The sequence below is a fragment of the Alligator mississippiensis genome, chromosome 3 (assembly GCF_030867095.1).
Source record: "Alligator mississippiensis isolate rAllMis1 chromosome 3, rAllMis1, whole genome shotgun sequence".
In the NCBI taxonomy this organism is placed as follows: domain Eukaryota; kingdom Metazoa; phylum Chordata; order Crocodylia; family Alligatoridae; genus Alligator; species Alligator mississippiensis.
Window position 1 is genome coordinate 60,792,737 of NC_081826.1, and position 22,980 is coordinate 60,815,716.

Here is a 22,980-nt window from a genome sequence, read left to right on the forward strand (position 1 = left end):
CAGTTACTTGGGACAGCTTATTTAGACTGCTGATGTAATTGTGCCAGTAATGAACACTGGAATTTGTTGCCACACTGCAGAATTAGAATTAGCTGGAGCAAGATTTACAGGGTGTTTCTAAAGTCCTTGTGCAACTTTCAATTTTAATAACTTTAGATGTACACCTAATAGAAGCAAACTATAAACAGTAATTAAAATTATAATTCATTAAGTATTAACACAAGAGCTCAAATTTCTAGACTTCAACATAACTGCCATCTTTCTTGATACATCATTCAATCCAAATTTCCAACACAGAAAACATTTTCCAGTTGCTGCTGACTAATTTCATGAATTGCATTTGTGATCCTTGCCCTATGCATATTTTATGCTGTGCTAAAAACCTTAATGACTTATGCTTTCAGTCACCGTTTACAGTTTGCTTCTACCATGTGTATATCCAAAGTTATTAAAGTTGCACAAGGACTTGCTATTGTATAACAATATGTTGGGAGTGCATCCTACATCCTTTGGCTGTTGTCTGTGGTAGTAAAGCATGTTAGAAAGCATGGTTGTTTTAAGAAAAATAATCAGAGGATGGAAGGTAGCTTTCCATTCATTAGAACATCTTAGAGTGGTGGGGGGGACACTATTTAGGCTAGAGGGCCACTTAAATTTTGGTGACCTGTTGAAGGCCGCAAACATAAAATGAATGGTGTTTTTAACAATAGCTGTACTTAAAAATGGTTATGGCATTTATAGTATAAAGGATCCTTCATGTCATTTCCACACTTAATCAAAATAACAATGCTTATTAACATGCATAACAACACTTATTAACATGCTAATGAACATAATACAGGTCTACCCAAAACATATTTGCAGGCCAGATAGAATAATTCAGCAGGCCAGATACAGCCTATGGACTGTATTTTGCCTACCTCTATCTTGGAGTAAGAGTGTGCCTGTTTTGCAAGTCTCTGTTTTAGTAATAAAAATGTGTACTTCTGAATCCTGGTTGTTTTATGTTTTGTATGTAAATTTTACTCCGCATGGTTTTTCAGACTATGAACTGTTTTTAAAATGACCCAAAGGTTAAAGTCATAAATGGAACATACTAAAAAGACTGAGAAAATACAGGAGGAATCCCCCTCCCCCTGCCTTGCCTCCTTTTATCTAGTTTATAGTAATTTTGCAGTAATCTTGTAATAATAATAATACACCGTTTTACAATAGCTTTTTTACAATAGTGATTTTTCTAGTTCATGGTATCCTTTTAACTTTTATGACCTAAGAATTATCCAGGTTCAAGTATACAAGAAGAAAATAAGTCTAAAAATATTAATGTTTTGTTTTCATTTGCTTTTTCTGGCTTTTGACTCTTTAGGCTGCACCTTTACCATATTTTCTTCACAATAATGAGGTCTAGAAACTTTCTGTAAAAAAAAAAAAAAAGAAAAGGCTGAGATTTGCAAATAATCAATAGATTATCTTTGAATCAATCTTTTAAAAAAACCAAAAACAAAGCAGAAACAACAAAGAAACTGAAATCATTAAATACCGTGAGACTTGCCCTGTAATATTTTGCCCTGTTTATTCTTTCTTGTTTTTTTCCTGAGTGAGCTCTTCTTAAGGAGCTCTTCTTGACTATTTTCTATGGTCTCTAGCTCTCTCCTACTATTTTCTTTTCTTTGCTTCCTTTTTCTCTGTGTTCTCCCTTTATCTTTTCAATTTTCATCACCAGCTTTGTTTACCTTTTTTCACTGACCTCTCATCTCTACTTTTTCCTCCTTTATACATCCATAGTTGTTTGAGTAAAATTACTAAAATTTTACTGTTTGCAGGGTCAGGAATTAACCTGGGAGACCAGGACAAGTTTTTTCCACATCTGAATAGGACTTTACTTGTTCCAAAACAAGTATCAGAAATCAGCATAATAAAAATTTACTAACAACAAAAGAACCTTGGAACAATGTTTTAATTTGTATATGCAGAAAGAAATCAGTCAACCAAGTGTTCATGGTTATCAATTACTTTAATTGACATCAGTCATGCTAGCATTAAAAAAAATCCTGTTTTAAGTTACTTGCCTACTGGCTGGGTCATAGAATCTATAAGAACTAAGGCTTTGTATTGATCTATTGAGATTAGGAGAAATATACAATGTAATAGCACTAGAAATGCTGAGTTGCTGATATATTCCTGTTATCTCTGAAAACTTTTACATTCAGATTCCATAAAGAAATGCTCTTTAAATATTACCTACTTTTTGTCTTGTTTACTACATTTTAAAGATTTAATGTAAACAAAGCCCTATTTCACTTAAGCCTTCAATTGTGACCTGGCAGCTTAAGAAGAAAACAAGCAAAGCCATGTACTCAGAGTGATCTTTCCTGTTTTTCAGCTTCTTTTTTCTCCGAACACAAAAAACACTGAGTGGGTAGAATTTAAAAATAACATATGCACAATGTTTTTGGCTTTAATACCAGTATTCAAAACAAGAGTCTGGTTTAAGAGGTCTGACATTGGTATTTCTTTGTTCAGTGGAGCTATACCTCCCTGAGTTTTGCACCTGATTTTGACCATACTTAAAGGCTCTCAGATTGAACTGCAAATCCTAATAAACACGAACAGATTGTTAGCTTCCCTTCTCATTGTGTTACATCTCTCAGCAGTTACTTGGCAATTAGTAGCTCTAAATTGCCAAAACATAAAAACAAACAGAAAAAATAAAGGGCTTCGCATGACTCTATAGCTTTGTCTTTATTACAGTTTTAGGATATGACTACACTGCTTTTTCACTGTTCCTGAAGCTGCTGTCAATAGATAAGCTTTGCCCACTGCTTCCACTCAGCACAGTTCATATCTGGAATTAAGATGATTCAGACACTCCAAGGATCCTCTCCTTCTCCTTTTTCTTATTTCTCTCAGGATTTATGTCTGCCCTTCCCAGCATATTTCCAAGACTGAAATGAGCAGTCAGAATGGATGGAAGGGACACATTTTTTTCAGTGGTAACCTCAAGAGCAGTGCAGAGACACTGTAGACATTTCTCTCGGTTCTGTTGTAATGACATCAAAGCCACCAGAATAATAAAGCCTGGCATGGTTTTTCCTGGTGCCGTTACAGTTCAGTATTATATTACAATTGTGGTTAAAACCCAAGCATAGAAAGGGCAGATTCCATTAAATATGGCACCCTAAAGGGAGCAGTTTAAAAAGTAGTTTTAGATGTAACAGCATTTCCTAATAGACTATTTATTGTTTAAACAAAAAAAATAAGATTTAGTTTAAAGGTAATTTGCTTGGTTTCATCTCTTGCTTTTCTGGATTAAATCTGACATTTTTAGGAGGTGGCATAGATCCTAATTAAATTAAATTTTAAAATAAAAATTGAAGCAAATGCTGTTTCAAACATAAATCTATGAAAATTATGTATGTGTTTAAAAATATTTGAATAAAATTATATCATTGATGAACATTTGATTTTTTTTCTTTAAAATGTAGTCTCTAAAGAATGCTGTGAAATTTTGCTTTTCAACAATAAAGGGGAACCAGTATTTTGTCATTCTTTTCCTAAATAATGTTCAAGGTTGTAAATGCCCATGGGAATAAAAATTGAATTAGTTTGGTCCAATAATGAAATGACACTGGTTAATATTTAAGTGCCCAAAGGTGGTTGGTAATAGTGATCTGCACTGTCACCTGGAGACCCCTGTGTCTGACACTTATTTCTGGTTTCTAACTCTCTAGGTTGACAGGAGCTGGGAATTCTTTGGTGCTAGCATGCTTAGCCCTTAGATGGAGGAAGCGTGGTAGCAATCCCTGCAATTGATTTAAGAAGTGACACTAATGAACTCTGAAGGGGTGTGATTATAACTGTGCAATAAGATGTGCATGTGGTGAGGGAAGGGAAGCATTCTGTGGGCTCCTTATTCCACATGCATGCACTTTCTGTCCAGGAAAATAAAATAAAACGCAGTTCTACAAAAATAGCAGAATTAATAGGGGGAGTGCAATCTTATTGATACTTTAAATAAGTAGGTGATTCTTCATGTTTGAATTAACAAAGCAAATGCTGCCCTTTGAAATTGTTATTGGTGCCATAGTTTAAATAGAAGACTAATTGATAAGAGCAGAGTCCTTAATATCAATGGCCTAATGGTATATTGTATCAGGGCACTTAAATCCTGTCCCTTTTTTAATGGTTTGGAAATATTTGTCTACGTGAGAAGGGCATTCATGTTTTATGGTCTGTAAAATGAATTGGATAATGTAAAACGTAAGATAATGTAAACAACATTCTCTCCATACTTATAACTTCATATGCCCTTCCAACTTTTTAAATGCCACCTTACTTAATATTCTTCTGGGTTAGCTTTTGTTTCCCATTCCACTTTCCAGAAATGCCAAATGCAAGGTGCCACGTCAGTGTTGTATAGTTTTCAGTAATTTACTGTTTGCCCATTATGTTTTTTTGCCCATTTTGTAGTTACAGATAAATGTTTGGCAAGTTCAGAGATCTTGTTGAAATACCTGCTAATATGAATAATACAGACTGTAGGCTAAATCAGTTAAATTCTAACTTTCAAGTTGTCATTAGTTATAAAATCTAAGAATATTCAAGAAAAAAAAATGAATTATTGTTCCTGAAACTATTTTTATTGTATAATATAACTCCAGTTAGGTTAACATTTGTTTAATTGTGTTATGAAATAGTCAAACATACTTTTTCAAGACCATATTCTGTAAACCATTGTATATTCTTGGGCAAGCTCTGTGAGTGAGAAAACTTATATCAAATAAATATATTAGGCTATTTCAATTTTCAGATGGAAAATATATAAAACACACAAAAATGAAAACAAGGCAAACATCTGTAATGCATTTGGTAACCACCATGCTGAACATGTTTTTTAAGTTTATTAGCTCAGTAAGGAGTAAGCTGTTATGGTAATTTCTGGAGAGAAGTTAAAATGTGTTATGTATTAATAACAAACAATAGATTTGTTCATTCAGCATGGGTGGGCTATATTAAAAGAATAATTAAAGCACAATTTTGTAGAGATTTAAAGTGTTGCTCTACATGTTATTGCTATTGGTAAAGTAAACATTAATGGTCATTTATTTAAAGGCAATAATTACTCTAATGACCAAATCTTTTTACCGATGGCAGCAGTGAAAGTTTGCTTGTCAAAGACTGCATTATCATGGCCATGGTCAATAAGAGAGTTTTAAATATGTGTGCAGTATTTAGATCTGTAAAAGGTTGTGAGTTGCAGCCCAGAAGTTAGAACTGTATAGCTAGACCCTTTGCCTTGATGCAGATTGCTATTGAGGGCCCATCAACAGGGGTCTGATTGCAGAGCCAGGACTTTGGATTCCAATCCATTTAAAGTCTCCTTGTAAAATGCTAAAATATTTAGGCACTTAGTTACATGGCTGTACCATGGCCAAACTTGAACTGTGAAAATGGATATTGCAATTGATCTGTTCAGTGATCTCTATTTCGGAGGAACAGTGCACCTAGTGTAAGTAGCAAACATGTTACTGACTATGTTTTGTCATTTTCCTCTTTGAGGATCCACCTACTTCAGTTTCACTTGGACTTCGGATGGAAGAGATGATTTTTAATTTGGCAGACACGCATCTATTCTTTAATGATTTAGAAGTAAGTACTAATTGTTTTATGTACTGGTATCAGTTATTTAATATTCTGTTTACATAACATGATTCCAAATGATTAGGGACCTACCAAATTCATGGTGGAAGTAGAGTGCATGATGACTTCTTTAATCTTGCATGTTTCCCCATATGCACCTCACCCCTTCCCTCCTTCCCTACCTCCCCTGCTGCTGATTAGTGGATGACCCCACTCCCTCCTGATCAACAGGGAAGCTAAAACTGCAGTTTTAAACATGACGCCATTTTTGCCTCCCCGCCAGTCAGCAGCAAACAGTAGGGCCATCTGGGACCCCTTAGTCAATCAGTGGCATGAGGCAAAAATGGCGCCATATTTCAAACCAGTTTTTGCCTCCCCACTGATCAAAAGTGAGCTGCCCTCCACCAATCAGCCGGGGGGGGGGGGGGGCGGCGCACGGGGGAACCTGCAAGGTTAAAGAAAACACAGCACACCCCACTTTCACCATGAATTCAGTAGGTCCCTACAAATGATATGATTTAACAACTTTAAAATGCAAATGTTAAAACATAGATTTTTTTCCAAAGTTTTTTGGTATGCAGAAATACAATCGGTATGCTGATTTAAAGTCTTTTTTTGTCACTGTAGATATGTTTTATATTTTTCAGATATTGTTTTATAATCACAATAGAAGCCTGTAGAAGTGGGTGCAGCATTTATAAACATTAGAATTCAATAGTCTGTATAAGCCATTAAATATTAAACTTTAGCCTCTATAAACAGTTAAAAGCCGGGTACAGATTTCTCAGTTACATCCCACTGTGGGGACATATTACCTTAAAACCCGAGGGAAATCATTAATGTTGCATATGCTGTCAGCCTCTGTGGCTTATTACATTGGGTCTTCTGCCTTCCCCAATAGCAGGTACAATTTGTTATGTACTAGGGTTTCTTTGTTAATCGTGCCTCTCTTGTGTGGCATGCAGCAAATAGTCAGTGTCAGCATGCCAAGGACTTACTCAGTCTTTCTAGACTGTGGTTTTGGGGCTTCTTGTGAGACCATTCTAAGAACTATGTGGATCGCTGAAAGCGACTGTCACCATGACGCTTGGTTGTTTCATCTTAAAATGAAAAAAGCAATTTCTGTTCATATTTTCATAACAAGAAAACATGCAAATAGTCACATTTCTTTCCCATCGTAATAAAGACAGCTGTTTATTTAAAATCCAACTGTTAAACAAGCTTGTGGTGGGACTGCCAACAGGCATTAATCATCAAGTTGTTGTTTTGCTGGATTTCAGAAAAGTGTGTTATTCCAGACAAGCAAAAGAATCTAAAAGATTCAAATGCAACTTTTGCTGATCAAAGTTAATTGGCAGCAATTGGCCTTTAAATATTTCCTGATGTTTCCCTTTTCAAAATCAAGGAAAATACACCTTATTTAATAGATGAGCCAAAATCATTTGAAAAATGCCAGTGTGTGACAGACCTTAAATGTGGTTTGTCCAACATCTGTCCCATATTTTGATTTCTTTTCATCTGCAAAGAAACTACTCACAGATGAATTGGCAACTTACAGTGTAATAAAATTATTTAAATATGCTTTATTTTTTCCATTCCTTGGCAAAGTATTTATTTTTACACTTATAATAAAATACAATATTTCTTGCATCAGAAAGTGTTTTCTTTCATTAAGGAAACTGCAAGTAAAGATGTTATTGTTTTTGATACAAAAATGTCAGTAGTGAATGACATGTGTAGGCTTGATTTTCAGACCATAGAAGACCATAACAAGGCTACTTATTTTCCAAATCTGTTTCTGTTTTATGGTAATATTTCATTTTGTCCAGACCAGCAAGAAAAAAATAGCTCTAAGATGTACTACTATGTTCACTAAATTCTATACTGCATTTTCATTCCTTTGCACAATCAGATATATAAGAGTGTAATAGCCATCCCTTCAGACATGAATGTAACTGTAATTGAAGTTAATGAGAGTTAATCACATGTATGATGGTGATAATAGAGCATTATCTGTTAATTGCCATGTTACCTTAATATTAGAGCATAGCATCATTTTAATAGGGTTGTGTCGCACATTCAGCTTAGCACTTACTAAGTACAGCTTAAACGCAAGCAGACGCACAATCAAGCCGTTTAGCACATTAGTGCCCTCCTGATGTTACAGCGTTGTTCCCTTTCAGGTAAGGGTCATCTCCCAATACATACTAACTTTAGTAGGTCACTGCATTCCAATGATTTTCAACTCTAACAAGTGAACATGTGACAAAGCTGTTTTTCATTCAAAAACATTGAAGCAGACTGTATGAGTGTGAAAAAAAATTTTTTTTAAATACTTAATGAGCCACATTCTTCGTTGAAGCCACAGAGCTGACTTGGCCATGTTTACACTCCCACAATACTGGGCCACTTGTCGGATATTCCCAGCATCAAGCATAGCAGCCCAGACACTATAATGAACTGCTCATTTGGTAGCATGTAGGTGCTTATGGCCAGGTTCTACTCCGTAATATGCATGCAGACTGAAAAAAGAGGGTGCAGGATGTCATCAGCCTTCTTTCCCTTCCCCCTCCATCTTGCCTACATGGGAGCAAGATAGGATAGTTTCCTGGTACCCAGATGTCAGTTAGGGCCCCAGACATCACTATAATGCGAATAAATAAGGCATTCCAGAGGGCACCAGTTATGAGAGCTGGGAAAGGAGTGTCTACAATACCCGAAGGTCCATAGACGATATTGACATAGATATGCATTTACATGGAGAATAACTTGTGTTATAGTTATTGTCGTTATTTGAGTTGAGACTCATTGCCTGAGAAATGCAGCATTAATTCTCAGGTTTTGGGATCCAAAATGTTTAATAGGTTGATTTAATTCAGATTTGGTTGAATGTTCATTGTCTCTGAAACTACAAAAGTGTGTCGTTTCAGGCAATGTGTACTATATAATACTAGAGAAGGCAGGCAAGACTAAGCTGGGAAATGGTTTAGCTTTTGTTTTTGTTGTTGTTGCTCTATAGTTTATTTTAATACCCTATTGGCATTTATAAGTCCTCTTTCTTTCTTTTGTTCACCTGTTTTGTAATGTATTTTGCTCTCTTTTTTAAGCTTTCCAGAGCCTCCTTCAGGGAGAGATGGCATACAAATCTAATTTCCTTTTTTAGCTATTACAAATCAGTTGTTTTGAACTCATCTGATCATCTTGGTTTTTCAGAGGTGAAAATTTCCATCCTGCCCAAGTACAATTTAACATTTCAAAAGTCAGTGTTGCTGTGTTTGTAGATTTTGGATAAAGAACCAGACCCAGACGTATAGTCAACATTAAATTTGAAGTAGTGCCTTTGTCTCAGATTGCTAAATCCTATAATAAAGGGTATAGTAAGGATGGCTTTTTTTGTTTTGTTGCATCTATTAAAGCCATGAAACTAAAATAAAATATAGTTGTAAGTCTTGAAAGACTTTTCTTAAATTTTATATGGTATGATAAATGTAACTGACAAGCATTTTAACATATTGAAAGGGGAGTATAAACATTTATGAATGTGTAATTCAATTTAAGTGCTTACAGAAGAAATGACAGAAGTTTATTGAGTAAAACGTTGTTTCATTTAATTAGATTATGAAACTATTACATACATGGATCAAACAGAGCAGTAATTATAGACAGTACTTTCAAAAGTTAGTAGCCTCAGGTTGAAAATAAGTGCCCTAAATAAGTGGCTTCAGTTGAAAAGCCTTGTATATCCAGTGGGTGTTTTTGTGCCTAAATATAAATTTAAAAATTTAACATTAGGCATCCACAGCTGAAATTATTGCCTTAACTCTGCCATATTCTCTTATTTAAAAGTCCTTCTACTCCTAATTACATGCTTGAATGAATAAATGTATTTGTGTAATGCTCTCAAGAGAATCAATATTATATAATCAGGAAAGAATGATGCAATAATACCTGATTTCACGTAAATTAGCAATGCTTTCTGATAGGTGGCAAAAAGTATAATGTTTTAATACTAGTTACACGCACGTGAGCATTTTAGAATCTATGCTACTATGTTTTAAGGGAATTATCAGCTTGATGGTTACTGTAAAATGTGACATTGCATTGTTCGACAAGGTTCCTTGGGTGAATTTGATATCTTTTATTAGACCAACCCAAATGGTTGGAGAATAGTTATTAAGCAAGCTTTCGGGTTCAAAAACCCTTCATCAGGCTAAGGAAGCTTCAGCAGTTGGTGTGTGCTCTTCCTGGATGGAATGAAAAGTAAACAAGCCAGGGGCTGGGCTGGGGAGTCAGTTGCCAGGCAGATTATAATGTATCAAAAATCCAGTGTCTATGTTTAGTCCATCATCTCTAGTATCCAGCAGGTTGATGAAATGGAGCTCATAGGCTCGTCTCTGGGAAGTGTTGTGTAAGTTTCCCTTGAGGATCAGGACTGAGAGATTGGAGAGAGAGTGGCCCTCCTGTGAGAAATGTGCCCCCACCGGTAATTGGGTATTTCTGTCTCTGATGGATTTCCTGTGTGCGTTCATTCTGGTGCGCAGTTGTTGTCTGGTCTCTCCTACATATCTTCCATCAGGGCATTTGGTGCATTGGATGAGGTATACTACATTCCTGGAGGTGCAGCTGTAAGATCCTGGGATGCTGATGGCTCTGTTGTGGGGTGTAGTAATAGTGGGGGTGGTGGAGATGTGCTGGCAGGTTTTGCATTTCTTGTCATGGCACGGTCTGGATCCTTTTGGTGTGTTCTGGGCTTGAGGAAGTTTGCTTCTGGTGATGAGGTTGGCGAGGTTCGGTGCTTGTCTGAAGGCTAGGATGGGCGGCTCTGGGAAGATCTTTTTAAGAATAGGGTCTTTTTCTAATATGGGTTGCAATTTTTTGAGGATTTTCCGTACAGGTTCAAGGGAGGGGTGATACGTCATAACCAGCGGTGTGCAATTTGTGGGTGTTTTTCTTCTGTACTGCAGCAGTTCTTCACGTGGTATCCAGGTGGCTCTTTCAAACGTGCAATCTACCTCTCTGGAGGAGTGTCCTTGTTGGGTGAAAGCCTTTTTAAGATTGGTGAGGTGGCAATCCTGGGTGTTCTCTTCAGTACAAATGCGGTGGTATCATTGCATTGTTAGCATTTGTTCTACTGATCCTCTTTAAAATTAGTTCCTTCATTTTTTGGCAAATTAGATTAACTATACAGCCAGGTACATTATGAACTCAATACTTCAAACAGTAAATTCTAATCAAGTTCTGAAGGCATTAAAGAAAAATAATGACTTATCCATTCCTTTATCTTAAAAACATACCTATAAGTTGATGTAGTGAAGCTGTTGGTTGTACTTCATCTGTTAATTCACTAGGCTCTTGATGAATAGCTTTCTTTAGATGATCATCTGTCCTACCTTTATTAAATTTTGCTGAACAATTTTATTTTATGAAAAAAAAACTTTGCTTTTTAATTTAAGGGAAATGAAAAAAAGTTCATTCTGTAGTTCAGACCCTTGAGGATCTTTTCTATCTGCTTCAGCTTTTATTGTTTTCTGTTTAATTTTGGTTTGGGATTTTACTTTTTAAAAAAATATCTATCCTTTTTTCTTCATTATTAATAGCTTAATTTTGATATATCAAAGAAAGGGAATGATTATACATAAGGACACAATAGTGACTGTTAATCTGATTTCTTCCACCAGTGAAAGACATACAGTCTTTATTAAGAGCTTCATAATTCACTTCTGTTTGTAAGTCTAAAGTATGTCCTGTATATTATTTTACAAAACTGTCTCCATATGCAATGTGATGTATATGGAAGTCATTTATTATGAATGGCAATATGGAATGAGTTTTTCGGCTACTTTAGCTAAGGCATTTCTCTTACTGACAGAGAGAAGAAAGAATGCTATCAGTTATTTCTGTAAAGCAGTAGCCTGGGTCCTCCAAAAAGGTGGAGGGAAATTAGTTTGATGTTATGTCTTCGTAATACCACTTCCGATCTTAGCCACATTTTTACATTGGTTGTTAATACAGGAAGAGGCAAGAAAAAGTAATGAGAAAGTACATGCACATTGCAGGCAATAGTTTAGTGATATAATAAGGATTTATGTTCAGATCTCCTTTGACTTAAGAACAAACTGGATTGTTGTTACTGAGTTATGATGACGGCATACAACATAGCCCTTCCTATATGTAGAAAGTGGCTAACAAATTCTGTTGGAACTTCTGCACGATTTTAGTATGGAATTTGTATGGCTTTTAATTGACCCTGAAAATACTGCACTAGTATATTACTTGACACTGGACCACTCAGTTATAACCTACATGAGGGTTGCACATAAATGTTTTAAAGTGCAAATATCCACTGTACCTGTAATATCATTCTTCACTGTAAGAAGACTAGGAGTAGGATTTTCAAAAGTTCTCTATTTCACAGATTCACAGATATTAGGGTCAGAAGGGACCTCAGCAGATCATCGAGTCCAACTCCCTGCCCCGGGCAGGAAAGAGCACTGGGGTCACATGACCCCAGCCAGGTGCTTGTCCAGTCTCCTCTTAGACAGCCCCAAGGAGAGCACCACCTCCCTTGGAAGCCCATTCCAGATTCTGACAACCGTTACCATAAAGAAGTTCTTCCTGATGTCTAACGCATCTCCTATCCCTTGCTGTGCCCCCCTGATGAATTTGTAGATGGCCACAAAATCACCTTTCAGCCTTCTCTTGAGGAAGCTGAAGAGATTCAGGCCCCTCAATCTGTCCTCGTAAGGGCCTTACCTGCAGGCCCCTAACCATATGGGTGGCCCTCCTGTGGACCCTCTCAACATTATCTGCATCCTTTCTGAAGTGTGGTGCCCAAAACTGAATGCAGTACTCCACCTGTGCCCTCACCAGTGCTGCATACAGGGGAAGTATCACCTTCCTGGACCTGTTTGTGATGTACCTGCTAATGCAGGGGTCGGCAACCCTGGCATGCCTGCTGAGCATAGATAGCATGTGAGGCCATTTTCCTCGGCACGTGTTGGAGCCGGGGAGGCAGCAGCTGTTTGCAGCCTCCCGGCTGCAGCCGGCCCCGGCTCTGGGTAGCTGCTGCCAGCCGGGAGCCTGGGCTGCTCCCAGCAGGCAGCTAGGATACTGCAAACCCAGCTGCAGCCAACCCCAGCTCTGGGTAGCTGCTGATAGCCACGGAGCCCGGGCTGCTCCCAGCAGGACTTCCATGGGAGCAGGCCAGGCTTTGTAGCTATCAGCAGCTACCCAGAGCTGGGGCCAGCTGCAAACACCTGCCTCTCCATCCCAGCCCTGGCCCCAGCTGCCTCCCAGCCCCAGCCCCAGGCTCCAGGGAGGCAGCACATACCGGCAATGCCACACTTGCCCTGCAGGCAGGGGCAGCAGTGAGGGGCACAACCCTGAGCTGCTGCCCACACAGCTCCCATGCACACAGGGGAAGTGTGGCAGGGCAGTGGGAAGCTGGGAGCAGGCAGCTTTCTGCGCCCCCCGCTGTGCCTTGCCACGCTGGGTTCCAAACTGCTTTGCAGAAGCAGTGAGGGCAACACAGTGTGGGCAGCAGAGGCTGGGGTAGAGAGGCAGCAGAAGTTTGCAGTTGGCCCAGGTTCTGGGTAGCTGCTGACAGCCACAGAGCCTGGGCTGGGGGCAGGGGCTTTGGGTGGGGGGCAAGGGGCAGCAGGGGTGGGGGCATGAGGGTTTTGGCTGGGAGGCAAGGGTCATGAGCAGGGCTGAGGGGCAGGAGCTTTAGGTGGGGGGCAAGGGGCACAAGCACGGCATCCTGCCATGTACCCCCTGCCCTCATTTTGTTTTTTTGGCATGCCAGCACTCTGGCACCTTCCAAGATAAGCATTGTAGGGGTTTTCGGCACTCCGGCCAAAAAACGTTGCCTACCCCTGTGCTTATGCATGATAAATTGTAGTTAGCTTTACTGATCACTTCATCACATTGATGACTCATGTTCATCTTGGACTTAACTGTAGCTCCAAGATCCCTTTCTGCTACAGTGCTGCTAAGAGGGTCATCCCCACAGCCTGTAAGTGTGTTGGTGATTCCTTCTCCCTAGGCACAGCATTTTGCATTTGTCCTTGTTGAATTGCATCTTGTTCTGTTGATCAAGGTCTGCTCCCTGTTTCAGGCACAGGGAATTAGATCAATACTTCTTTCCTTTTTTGTGTCCTTGTAACAAGATATTTAGCAGAATTCACCAATTCATTGGAATCTGACAGGGCCATGCCATGAGCACTTCTGCTATGGCCTCAAACTTGTGATCTCTGGGCTGTCATCCATGCACCGTAGCACCTGTATTACTCCTGCCCCCGGATCAGTACTGATTAGTTTAGAAAATGGTAGTCAGCATACAGTTATGCCAGCTGGACCCAAGTGAAAGATCAAGATGTAATATTGTATAGTAGACCATGTAGCATCCATGCACACACCCAGATTAGATGAGTCAACACTGAGGAGCTACACTTCAAAGTCCTTATTGGGTATATTTGACCTGCTGCCCACACTTTATCCTTTTGCTTCCCTAGCTACAATTCCAGAAATCTAGAAGTTTTTCCAACATACCTAATACTTCGTGTTCATTGACTTGCTGGATTTTACTAAAATGTAGTAAATTGGATCGATTCATATTCAATAATAAAATCTCGTGCATATTTTCTTGATCAAACTGTATGTATTGTTTTCAGTTATTTCTCCATCCTTGGAAATGGGTTATTTTCAAGAAGCTATTCTTTCTTTCAGATGTTTAGGGTCTGTGCCTTGTTTAGTGATCTTTGAAATTTATTTTGCTTGCTCAATACTGAATTAAATTATTCAAATCAGAATTTTGACTCCTGACAAGAAAATATTTCTAAAAATAAACAAATTGTCATATCTGGTATGGTAGAACATCTCCATTTTTGTTTTCATTGAGTGGTATCATATAATGGGTAGAAAACCCTAATAAAAAAGATTTTAGAAAGCTAATCAGTTGTATAATCTGCTGCAAAACTGATGTGAGTACTGCAAGAATCTTACTAATAAGGCATAAAAATAGTTCCTAATAACCAGGTATGATTCTGTTAAGTTACCATGTTGGCCAGACTCATCCAAACCACGTTCCTGTAAATTCACCCAGACCTTGTGAATTTTAATATCTTTTTCTAAACAAAATGATCAATGTTTTCTGCTTCTGACATGCACTTTGGGAATGTGTAAGTGACATGCGCTTCAGGTATGTGTAATTGTGGACCCACTCTAGTGCACATGTGCTTTGCATGCAGGATCTGGTTTTTGACTAACATTTTCCATGGCCTTGCACATTTCCTGAGCTGCCTCATGCTCCTGTACAGGAATAAGAGGGCAAGATGTTCATGCCCCCATCATTTACTGCCAGTCATGGACTAGAGCTCTCAAGTCCTTAGCCCTGGCTAAATCTGTAAAACTTTTCCAGGCCTTTCTTTTTTCTTTTCTGAAGAATCATTATGAATAACTTTGACCATCTGGATTGAACTGACCCAATCCGACTCCCTTCTTCACAGCCCTTTGCATAGAGCATGTCAGCTTGTCAGAATCTAAGCTTTAGCTTCAAGGAGCCTTCCCATTAAAGGATAAGAAGCACTAGTACCTGTTCTGTCTATTTAGTAGATGGACCTCTCTTAAGTGCTTTGTACACCTCTCACACCTGTTCTTGGAGCTTTGTGTTCTTGCAAGAACATAAGTTGCAAAGGGCACAGACCAGCACAGGCAAGAGAAAGACCCAGCCCCAGCATTGACACTGAAGCAGAACCAATCTGTGCTGAAATAGACACTAGCACCTCCAATACCAGGGTTTGGTTGGTAATGTGAAATGCTGTTCCAAACAGAGATGTTCCAAGCAGACCTCACTCTCTTCCCTTAAGGACAGACCGCCTGAAGTCTCATAAGGAAGACGACTTGGTGTTGGTTGATGGTTGGTAATAAGGAGCAGCTTCCTGCATAGAGAAAAACTTCTCAGACAATGGCATCAGTATAGACAATGCAGTATTTTCTTTGTTGAGAAAGTCCTGATTTTTGAAGAGGTATGTCAGGTAGCTTTGTTTCAGTCTGTCTTGAGTACAAAGGCACTTAAATGTAGCAGTGCAGACTCTCATAGTAAGAGCAATGTTTCTCAGCACTGCCCTGTGAGGAGACATTCTTTTCATCCACAGTGTTGGGATGCATACTCTTGTCCCTTGGGCATTCCCAGAGAAGTGCAAACCACAGCTGAAGACCTCTTCTTTAAAGATACAGTGAGCAGATGGACAAGAGCTGTTTTTCTTAAGTCTCCAAGGCCATTTGGCATTCTTGGGAATCTACTCCCCTGACCTGTATTTTATACCATGCTATCCTTAACTTCAGACAAGACAATGGTTGCCACCTTGGCACACCAGACAGTCTGATTTTTTTTTCAACCAAGAAAAGTACTTGATATATAAGGGTTTCTAGTCTTCATTCCTTCCTTTTCTTCAGCTGCACACCCTGCCTTTGTGGCATATAAACCAAAGTAGCAGATGTCTCAGGAACTGCAACAAAGCTAGTCCAGCAATCATGACTTTTGCTTAATTCCATTTTCACTGGGTCTGCCTTGACATCAGACAAATGGATGTCAGAGACCATTGCCTACATCTGCTCTATGTAATCTTACTTTTTACCCATACCTTACTTCGTATTTCTTAGGGACCTTTCTCATGAAAGCCTGTAATAAGCAGAAGTGGCAGCATCTAGAAACTATAAAAATAATTTGTAAATCTTCTGTTCCTGTGAGGATGTTCCACCCTGTCCTTGTTCTAATGAAACTCAGTTGTTTCAGATGTACAGTAGTTCAGCTTCAAAATGATAATTCTTAGCAGAATGATGTCCTGGATTGTGATTTTGACTATTAGGCAGTCCCACTTAATTCACATAATAAATAAAAATAATAATTAATAATATTAAAGAGTCTGTTTTTACATGGATGGAGTATATGTGTACTTACCCTGAGATCCACACTGACTACCTTATATTAAAGAATCTAGTTTCTGTAAAGTAAATCAACATTCTTCATCAGGCTATTTTGACAGGCAAAGCAAGGAAGTATAGAGACATCTAGAAAGGTAGAACAGAAAAAAGGAAGAGTTGCATGAACTTTACAGATTTGAGAAATAGTTCAGGTTTGCTTTGAGTTTTAGGTAATGCTATGAGCCCATTTTAATGTTATCTGAAAATTAAATTTCCAAATAATAAGAACTAATAAATTATCTGATTTGTGAACCCCAGAACCTGACCCATAGGGGGGAAAGGGGTATGGCCCAGACTTGTAGGTAGAAGGGGGCATGGCCTGGCCCCAACCCAGCCCAGTGGATGGAAAGTACCACAAGTAATTTTGACTAGGCATGAAGGGCTTGGAATTTGGGAATTTGGCAAGGGGAGGGTGGCCATATTAATAGCCATTATTTCCCCCAATGCTAAATTTCCTGACCCATGGGAGGCCCTGCAGGCCAGGTAGCAGTGGCTCCATAGACCACATTTGTCCCATGGGCCAGAGGTTGAGCACCCTGGTGCAAGGGATAAAATTCAGGACCTACTTCTTTCTAGGCCAGTACCCATCTAAGTGAGCTACAAGCCAGGGTCACTTTTGGCCCCACAGATCTTCCCCTCTTGGTTGCCCAGTGGCCAGCTTCAACGGGAAGTGAGGAAGGTGCTCATGGTCTGCCCTAGCCCACAGCTGCTGGTTAGGGAACTGTATGGAAATGTGGTCTTCACTCTAGCTGTGGGTGACCTGGAACCTGGGTCTTGCAGCCTCTGGGAAAGTGCACTAACTGTTAGGCTACCCAGCAAAAGGGTACAAATACCTGATTATTTGCACCATTCAGGATGATTATTTCTTATAGTAAAAATAGGGAGATAGGAAGGAATATAATATATTCTAAGCATGGGGAAAAACTACTTTATCTTAAAAAAAAAAAAAAAGCCTGGCAAGATTAAACTTTTCACATTAGCAGATCCCCATTAAAGTACAAAGGCTTGATACCATAGGTAGAGGCACCTTAGAAGTATATACAAGTAGGTAGATTGCTATCAACCTAGTCAACATAGTTTTTAAACCCACATTTCCTGCATTACAAGGAAGTTTTGGCACCCTGGGAGCCACACTGCAGTTTGGCCTCATGCATCTAATTGCAACAGGTGCACAGCAATTGGTTATTTGGAAAAAATACATTTTTAAAAAGTCATGCTGTTTCCTTTGCAGGAAGGATGTTGAAATTTCACTACAAGAGGAAAACATTAAGAAATGTCCTCCATTCATTTTCTTTAAAAAGTGCAAAAGAGTGCTTTAACTCAGACTTCCCCAAATGTGTTTGAGTTTCAGGGTCTCAAGAGGCTTCTACTGTTTCAGTGCTGTTACAATGAGGCCTCTATCTGAACTTCATCCAGTTCAATGGTCTAATGAAACTTTAAAAGAAAGGGGGGGGATGATTATCTTTACCCCTTACTGTCTCATTTTTTATGGTTTAAAGTAAAAATTGTCTCCAATTAATTGTCTCCTTTCATTTGAAAAGTTTCTATATAGCCACCTTTAAATTCAGTGAAAGAAGCTAAGACTTTTTCTGGGCTATTTTGGTATGAGCTGGAAATAATTCAATATGCTATTGAAATACTGGTGGTTAAGCAGTATGTTAAAAGCAAACGAGAGAAGCAATAACAAGAGAAATTGATGACAAAGTTTTTGTTTTATTCTTTAAGATCATTGACCAGTTAGAACAGTATATTTCTGAAGTTGTTTTTCCCTCAGTACGCTAATTAGTGTGCAGACATAAGACTTAAATATTCAGTGACATCAGAATACAGACTACTGACACAAATACTAAACTCAGCTGAAACATTGTTGCCAGAAACAAGCAGAGATCAGATAAATCTTAACAAAAGCTCCTTTCAGAACTCAAGAAAAGACCATTTCAGCCAAGGGAGGGGTCTCTTCTTATTTCTCTTTACATATATGCAACTCCCATTTTTAGTAAGGTACAAATGCCTAAGGAGTGCCTAGTTGGCATACTGTGGAGAGGACAGTTGTGTTTGTGCTTTAATATAACCAGAATCTTTTCTCAGTACTTAACTACAATTTATTTTATTTTTTTTGAACTGCTGTATTGGATGCTTTTAATTTTGGGGTCAAAATTTATTTTTTAATATTGGTCTCAATGCAACTGTATTTACACATGCAGAACTCATGTTGATGTCGGATGGTCTTATGTGCATGATAATGACTATGATTGCACAGTGACTGTGATCATTTAACAACTGAAAATTTACAGCACAGAAAGGACATGGCAATAAAATTACTCACTTTTGGGGGTTTTAATAAAAACTAGTTTTCTAAATGCAACACATTCCATATGAATAACACTAATACAATAGAATGCATATATGCTCTGACTCCTACATTATTAAAATATATTAAGTAATGAGATAATTAACTTCATTCTTAGTATAAATATTGTATTTAAAAGGTGAACATGTAGTAGGAGTCCTAGATTTTACAAGCATGAAGTGAAGAAAAAGACAAAAACCTAAGAATTTGTGCAGCAACTAATTGCAGTTATTCCCTCAGTTACTTTAACCTTTTGTCTCTTCCCCCTCTCAAATCATACCAAAAATGGTTAAAAATTTTTAAAATATGAAGGAAATAATTTTATAAGAAGTTTTTTAACAATGTCACCAAAAGCAGCGCTGGCTAACTGTCAGTGTGTTATTTATAATATTGAAAAAGCATCGAGAATTTAAACCCAACTTTGTTTCATTATAAGCCTATATGAATATTAGGTCAACTCTATTTAGGTAATTTTAAAAGTAATTATAGGTGTGTAAAACATAATTTTAAACATTTGCAGCATCTATATTAGCTAATTTATTCAACAGTTGGAAATATTAAACCTGCCCTAATATTTATTAAGTCCCAAAGAAAAGGAAAGAGTTAAAATAAATGATTGCAGGAAAGGATAAAAGGTTTCCTGGGTTGACTATTATTCCTATGGTGTGCCAGCAACCTTGCAATAAATGGAATGATTTTTATGGGAATGTGGTTATTCACAGCAAGACTACAGTTGGTGTCAGTATGAAAAATTCTTCTTTAGTAGATTGTCTCAGCAGGACTAATAGATCTAAGAGAAAGGCAAAAGAAGTTACAGAGAGCACTGACTGGTGCTGGTGACAAATTATGTTTGCAAAATGATGGGCAGACCTATTGAAATGTAAGAGATCAGAACAATAGTAAGTCAGAGACTTGCTCCTTGGAGTTTGTGGTTTTACCTAAGCTGCCACAAAGCCTAATGTTTTATGACTAATTCCTTGTGAAAGTGTTTAGTTTCCATTGCTTTTCTTGCTTGTTTGTAGAGCAAGTAAAACTTTAAGAATTTGTAGTCAGATTCTAAGCCAAGTTGCATGGATATAAAATATGGCATTTATGTGCCCCTTAGGTCGATGATATGTCCACACCTTGAATACTGTGCCCAGCTCTGGTCCCAACAGCTGAAATAGGATATAGGAGGACTAGAGCGAAGGACAACAAGGATGATTAGTGGTAGGGAGAAACTTCCATATGAGGAGAGAATAAAGAGGGCTATTTAATTTAGAAAAAGACTATTGAGGGGGGACATGATAAGGGTTTATGAAATACTAAGTGGTGAAGAGAAAATAAATATAGATTTATTATTTACTGTCCCTTTCAATGCAAGAACTAGAGGGCACAAAATGAAACTAGTCGGTAGTAAGTTTAAACCTAACACAAGGAAGTTTTTTCACATAGCATGTAACTAAAGTATGGAACTCATTGCCACCAGATGTAGCAGCTGACAGTTTAGGGAGATGCAGAAAGGGATTAGACAAATTCCTGAAGGAAAGGTGCATCAGCTTTTGAGAATGGGAGTTAGGAGTACAAACTCTGATCAGAACTTCTTAGACCTTAGGAGTGCCTGTACATGAGCAGAGGCAGCTCCTATGCGCTGTAATTACAGTGCATCAGAACAGACTCGGTTAATCAAGTCTGCTGGCGGTAATTACAGTGCTCCAGCAGCCTCCTGCATATCATGCATCAGCATCCCCACACTTAAAAATAGTGGCAGGGCGCTTGAACTAAAGCTCCTCAAACAAGCTTTAGTTCAAGCACCCTCACCACCATTTTTAAGTGTGAGGATGCTGATACATGTGATGCTACAGCTCTCGGAGCCTCTCTAATTAAAGCACCCCCCTCACCCCCACCCATATGTAAAAGTGCCCTAAATGCTGGAGTCTACAAGTAGGAAAGGAACAGTAGGGGAAAAACCTGGTTATACCCAGTTCACTCTCCCTTCAACATCTACTCTCTGCTACTGCGAGACACAGGATACTGGGCAAGAGGAACCTACGGTCTGACCTAGTAAATGGCAGTTTTTATGGGGTAACTCCACTGCAGTCAATTAATTTGCCTCACAGGATGGAAAGCAAAATCTTGACTATAAATCACATTCTTTAAAGGATAAATTGGAGCAGAATTTAACCTTTCTTTTTCCTCTTTTTTTTCTTTTTTTTACTATGGAAAGGGATTTTATTATTAAGCCTTTTATTTAATGTTGTTGTTAAGTGTATCTGTATTTCCTACACTATGGGCATGTCTACACATGCCCCCCACAGCGCAGTTGTTACCGTGCCATCGTTTAATACTTGCTTCAGGAAGTGCTAAATGATGGTGCAGTAACAGTCGTTACTATACCATCCCAGCTGTGCATGGTTATTTTTAGCAGCTACATCACCACAGCAATGCACTGTAGCAAGGTAGCCTGTCACTACAGTGACATAGCATCAGCATCACAGCTTGTGCACACTGATGCTACATCACAGTACCGACAAGCAATGTTGCCATAGTATCTCATGTAGATGCACCCTATATGTATGCATTTGAGCATTTTATGAAAAGGATTCCATACGACTGGGGAAAAATTCTTATCTCATTGTTCTACTGTAGGTTGTCTAATATGATAATATATTGCACTTAAGTCATTCTTACTGCATGTTTCAAAGTGCTCTCTAAACAACTAATCAAGCGTACCAGCATCTTTGTATGACTGCTGTTATTTCCTATGTAACAGTAGCTGAAATGAAGGCATTTAAACATTATCCATAATCACGCAGTAAGCTGTGGCAGAACCAAAATAGAACTTCAGTCTTATGGCTCCTACTCGCTCAAAGTTAAAATAGACAGAAAGAAAACAATAATCCTTTGCTGTTCTTTGTGAGACAGACATAACTGTGCTGAATGGTTTTTTTATTTTCTCCATGTCTGTTGAGAAATATTTAACTTAGACTTCTCCCTGAACTTAAAATACGGTAGCATGGGTAAATGTATGCCGGAGGTTTTTAGTGTTGTGACGAGTTTGCTAAAGTGGATACATTAGCAAAGAAGTAAATTAAGAGTTGTTTCAATCTCCAGGAAAATTATAATAACAAAACAAGTCTTGTCAAATAGAAAATGACAGTCTTGGTAATAAGTGGATATTGACTTCTTCTGAAGTGAGTATGAAAATGTATTGGTCGAAGATGTAAATATCGACTGTGATGAGGCCACAGTCAATATATTTCTCCAAGGACAATACATCTTATGTTCTCCAAGGCCCAAAGTTAGCATTTGCATTGTTCCCATATCCTAAATATCTTAATTAGCGATACCTAGAAACTGCTTCATAATTGTTCCAGATATAAAGCAGTTTTTTTTAATAAAAAAGTTTAAGGAGAAGAATTGTATTTAGATGCATAGATAAAACTTGTTTAGCTATGACAATAATTGTAGGATATCATAATTTGCATCAATAACCTGATTTATTATTTCTGGTAATATTAGAAACTAAATATAATTTAGTTGTAATAGCTTTAGCTTGCCATGGGATTTTGCTGGCTGATTTCTTTTTGGCCCTGAAAAAGGAACATATATATACACTCATTTTTCTGGGTCTGTCAAAGTATTTTATACTCATAAGATGTAATTGGTTTCCTGAAGGACTTAGCAGGATTTGATGGATTCATTCTTGAGTTGATTACATTTCTTAGAGGATAGATAGAGAAACTGTTTACACCATTGCAATCTTTGTTGGCACCAACCTAAAAAGTATTGGGCAGAGGATGCAAACTCTCAACCCAGGTTAACTTTGCCCAATCTGCTGGAAAAATACCCCTGAAAGAAAAAGCACCAGTGAAACTCTCTACCAGTACAAGCTTTTACTGGTTTAGGTTTCATCTGTTCAAAGTAACATTTGCTGAAAAAAAGCTATTGCCTTTTCCCCATTGCCCTAATGGCAAGGCAGTGCAATGGCTGCCTACTGTGTAAGCTACCCTAAAATAGCCATACAG

General features: G+C 38.2%; 1 protein-coding gene across 11 annotated transcripts in view; it reads left to right on the forward strand.

Annotated features, from left to right (window-relative positions):
* The window catches only part of EYA1 (EYA transcriptional coactivator and phosphatase 1), a 274,101-nt gene that overhangs the window by 219,475 nt on the left and 31,646 nt on the right, over positions 1-22,980 (forward strand). For all 11 annotated transcript variants that reach the window (XM_019498677.2, XM_019498678.2, XM_019498681.2 and 8 more), the window contains one exon: positions 5,560-5,649. In XM_019498677.2, the coding sequence (XP_019354222.1) occupies positions 5,560-5,649 (90 nt within the window). The remainder of the gene's footprint in view (positions 1-5,559; positions 5,650-22,980) is intronic.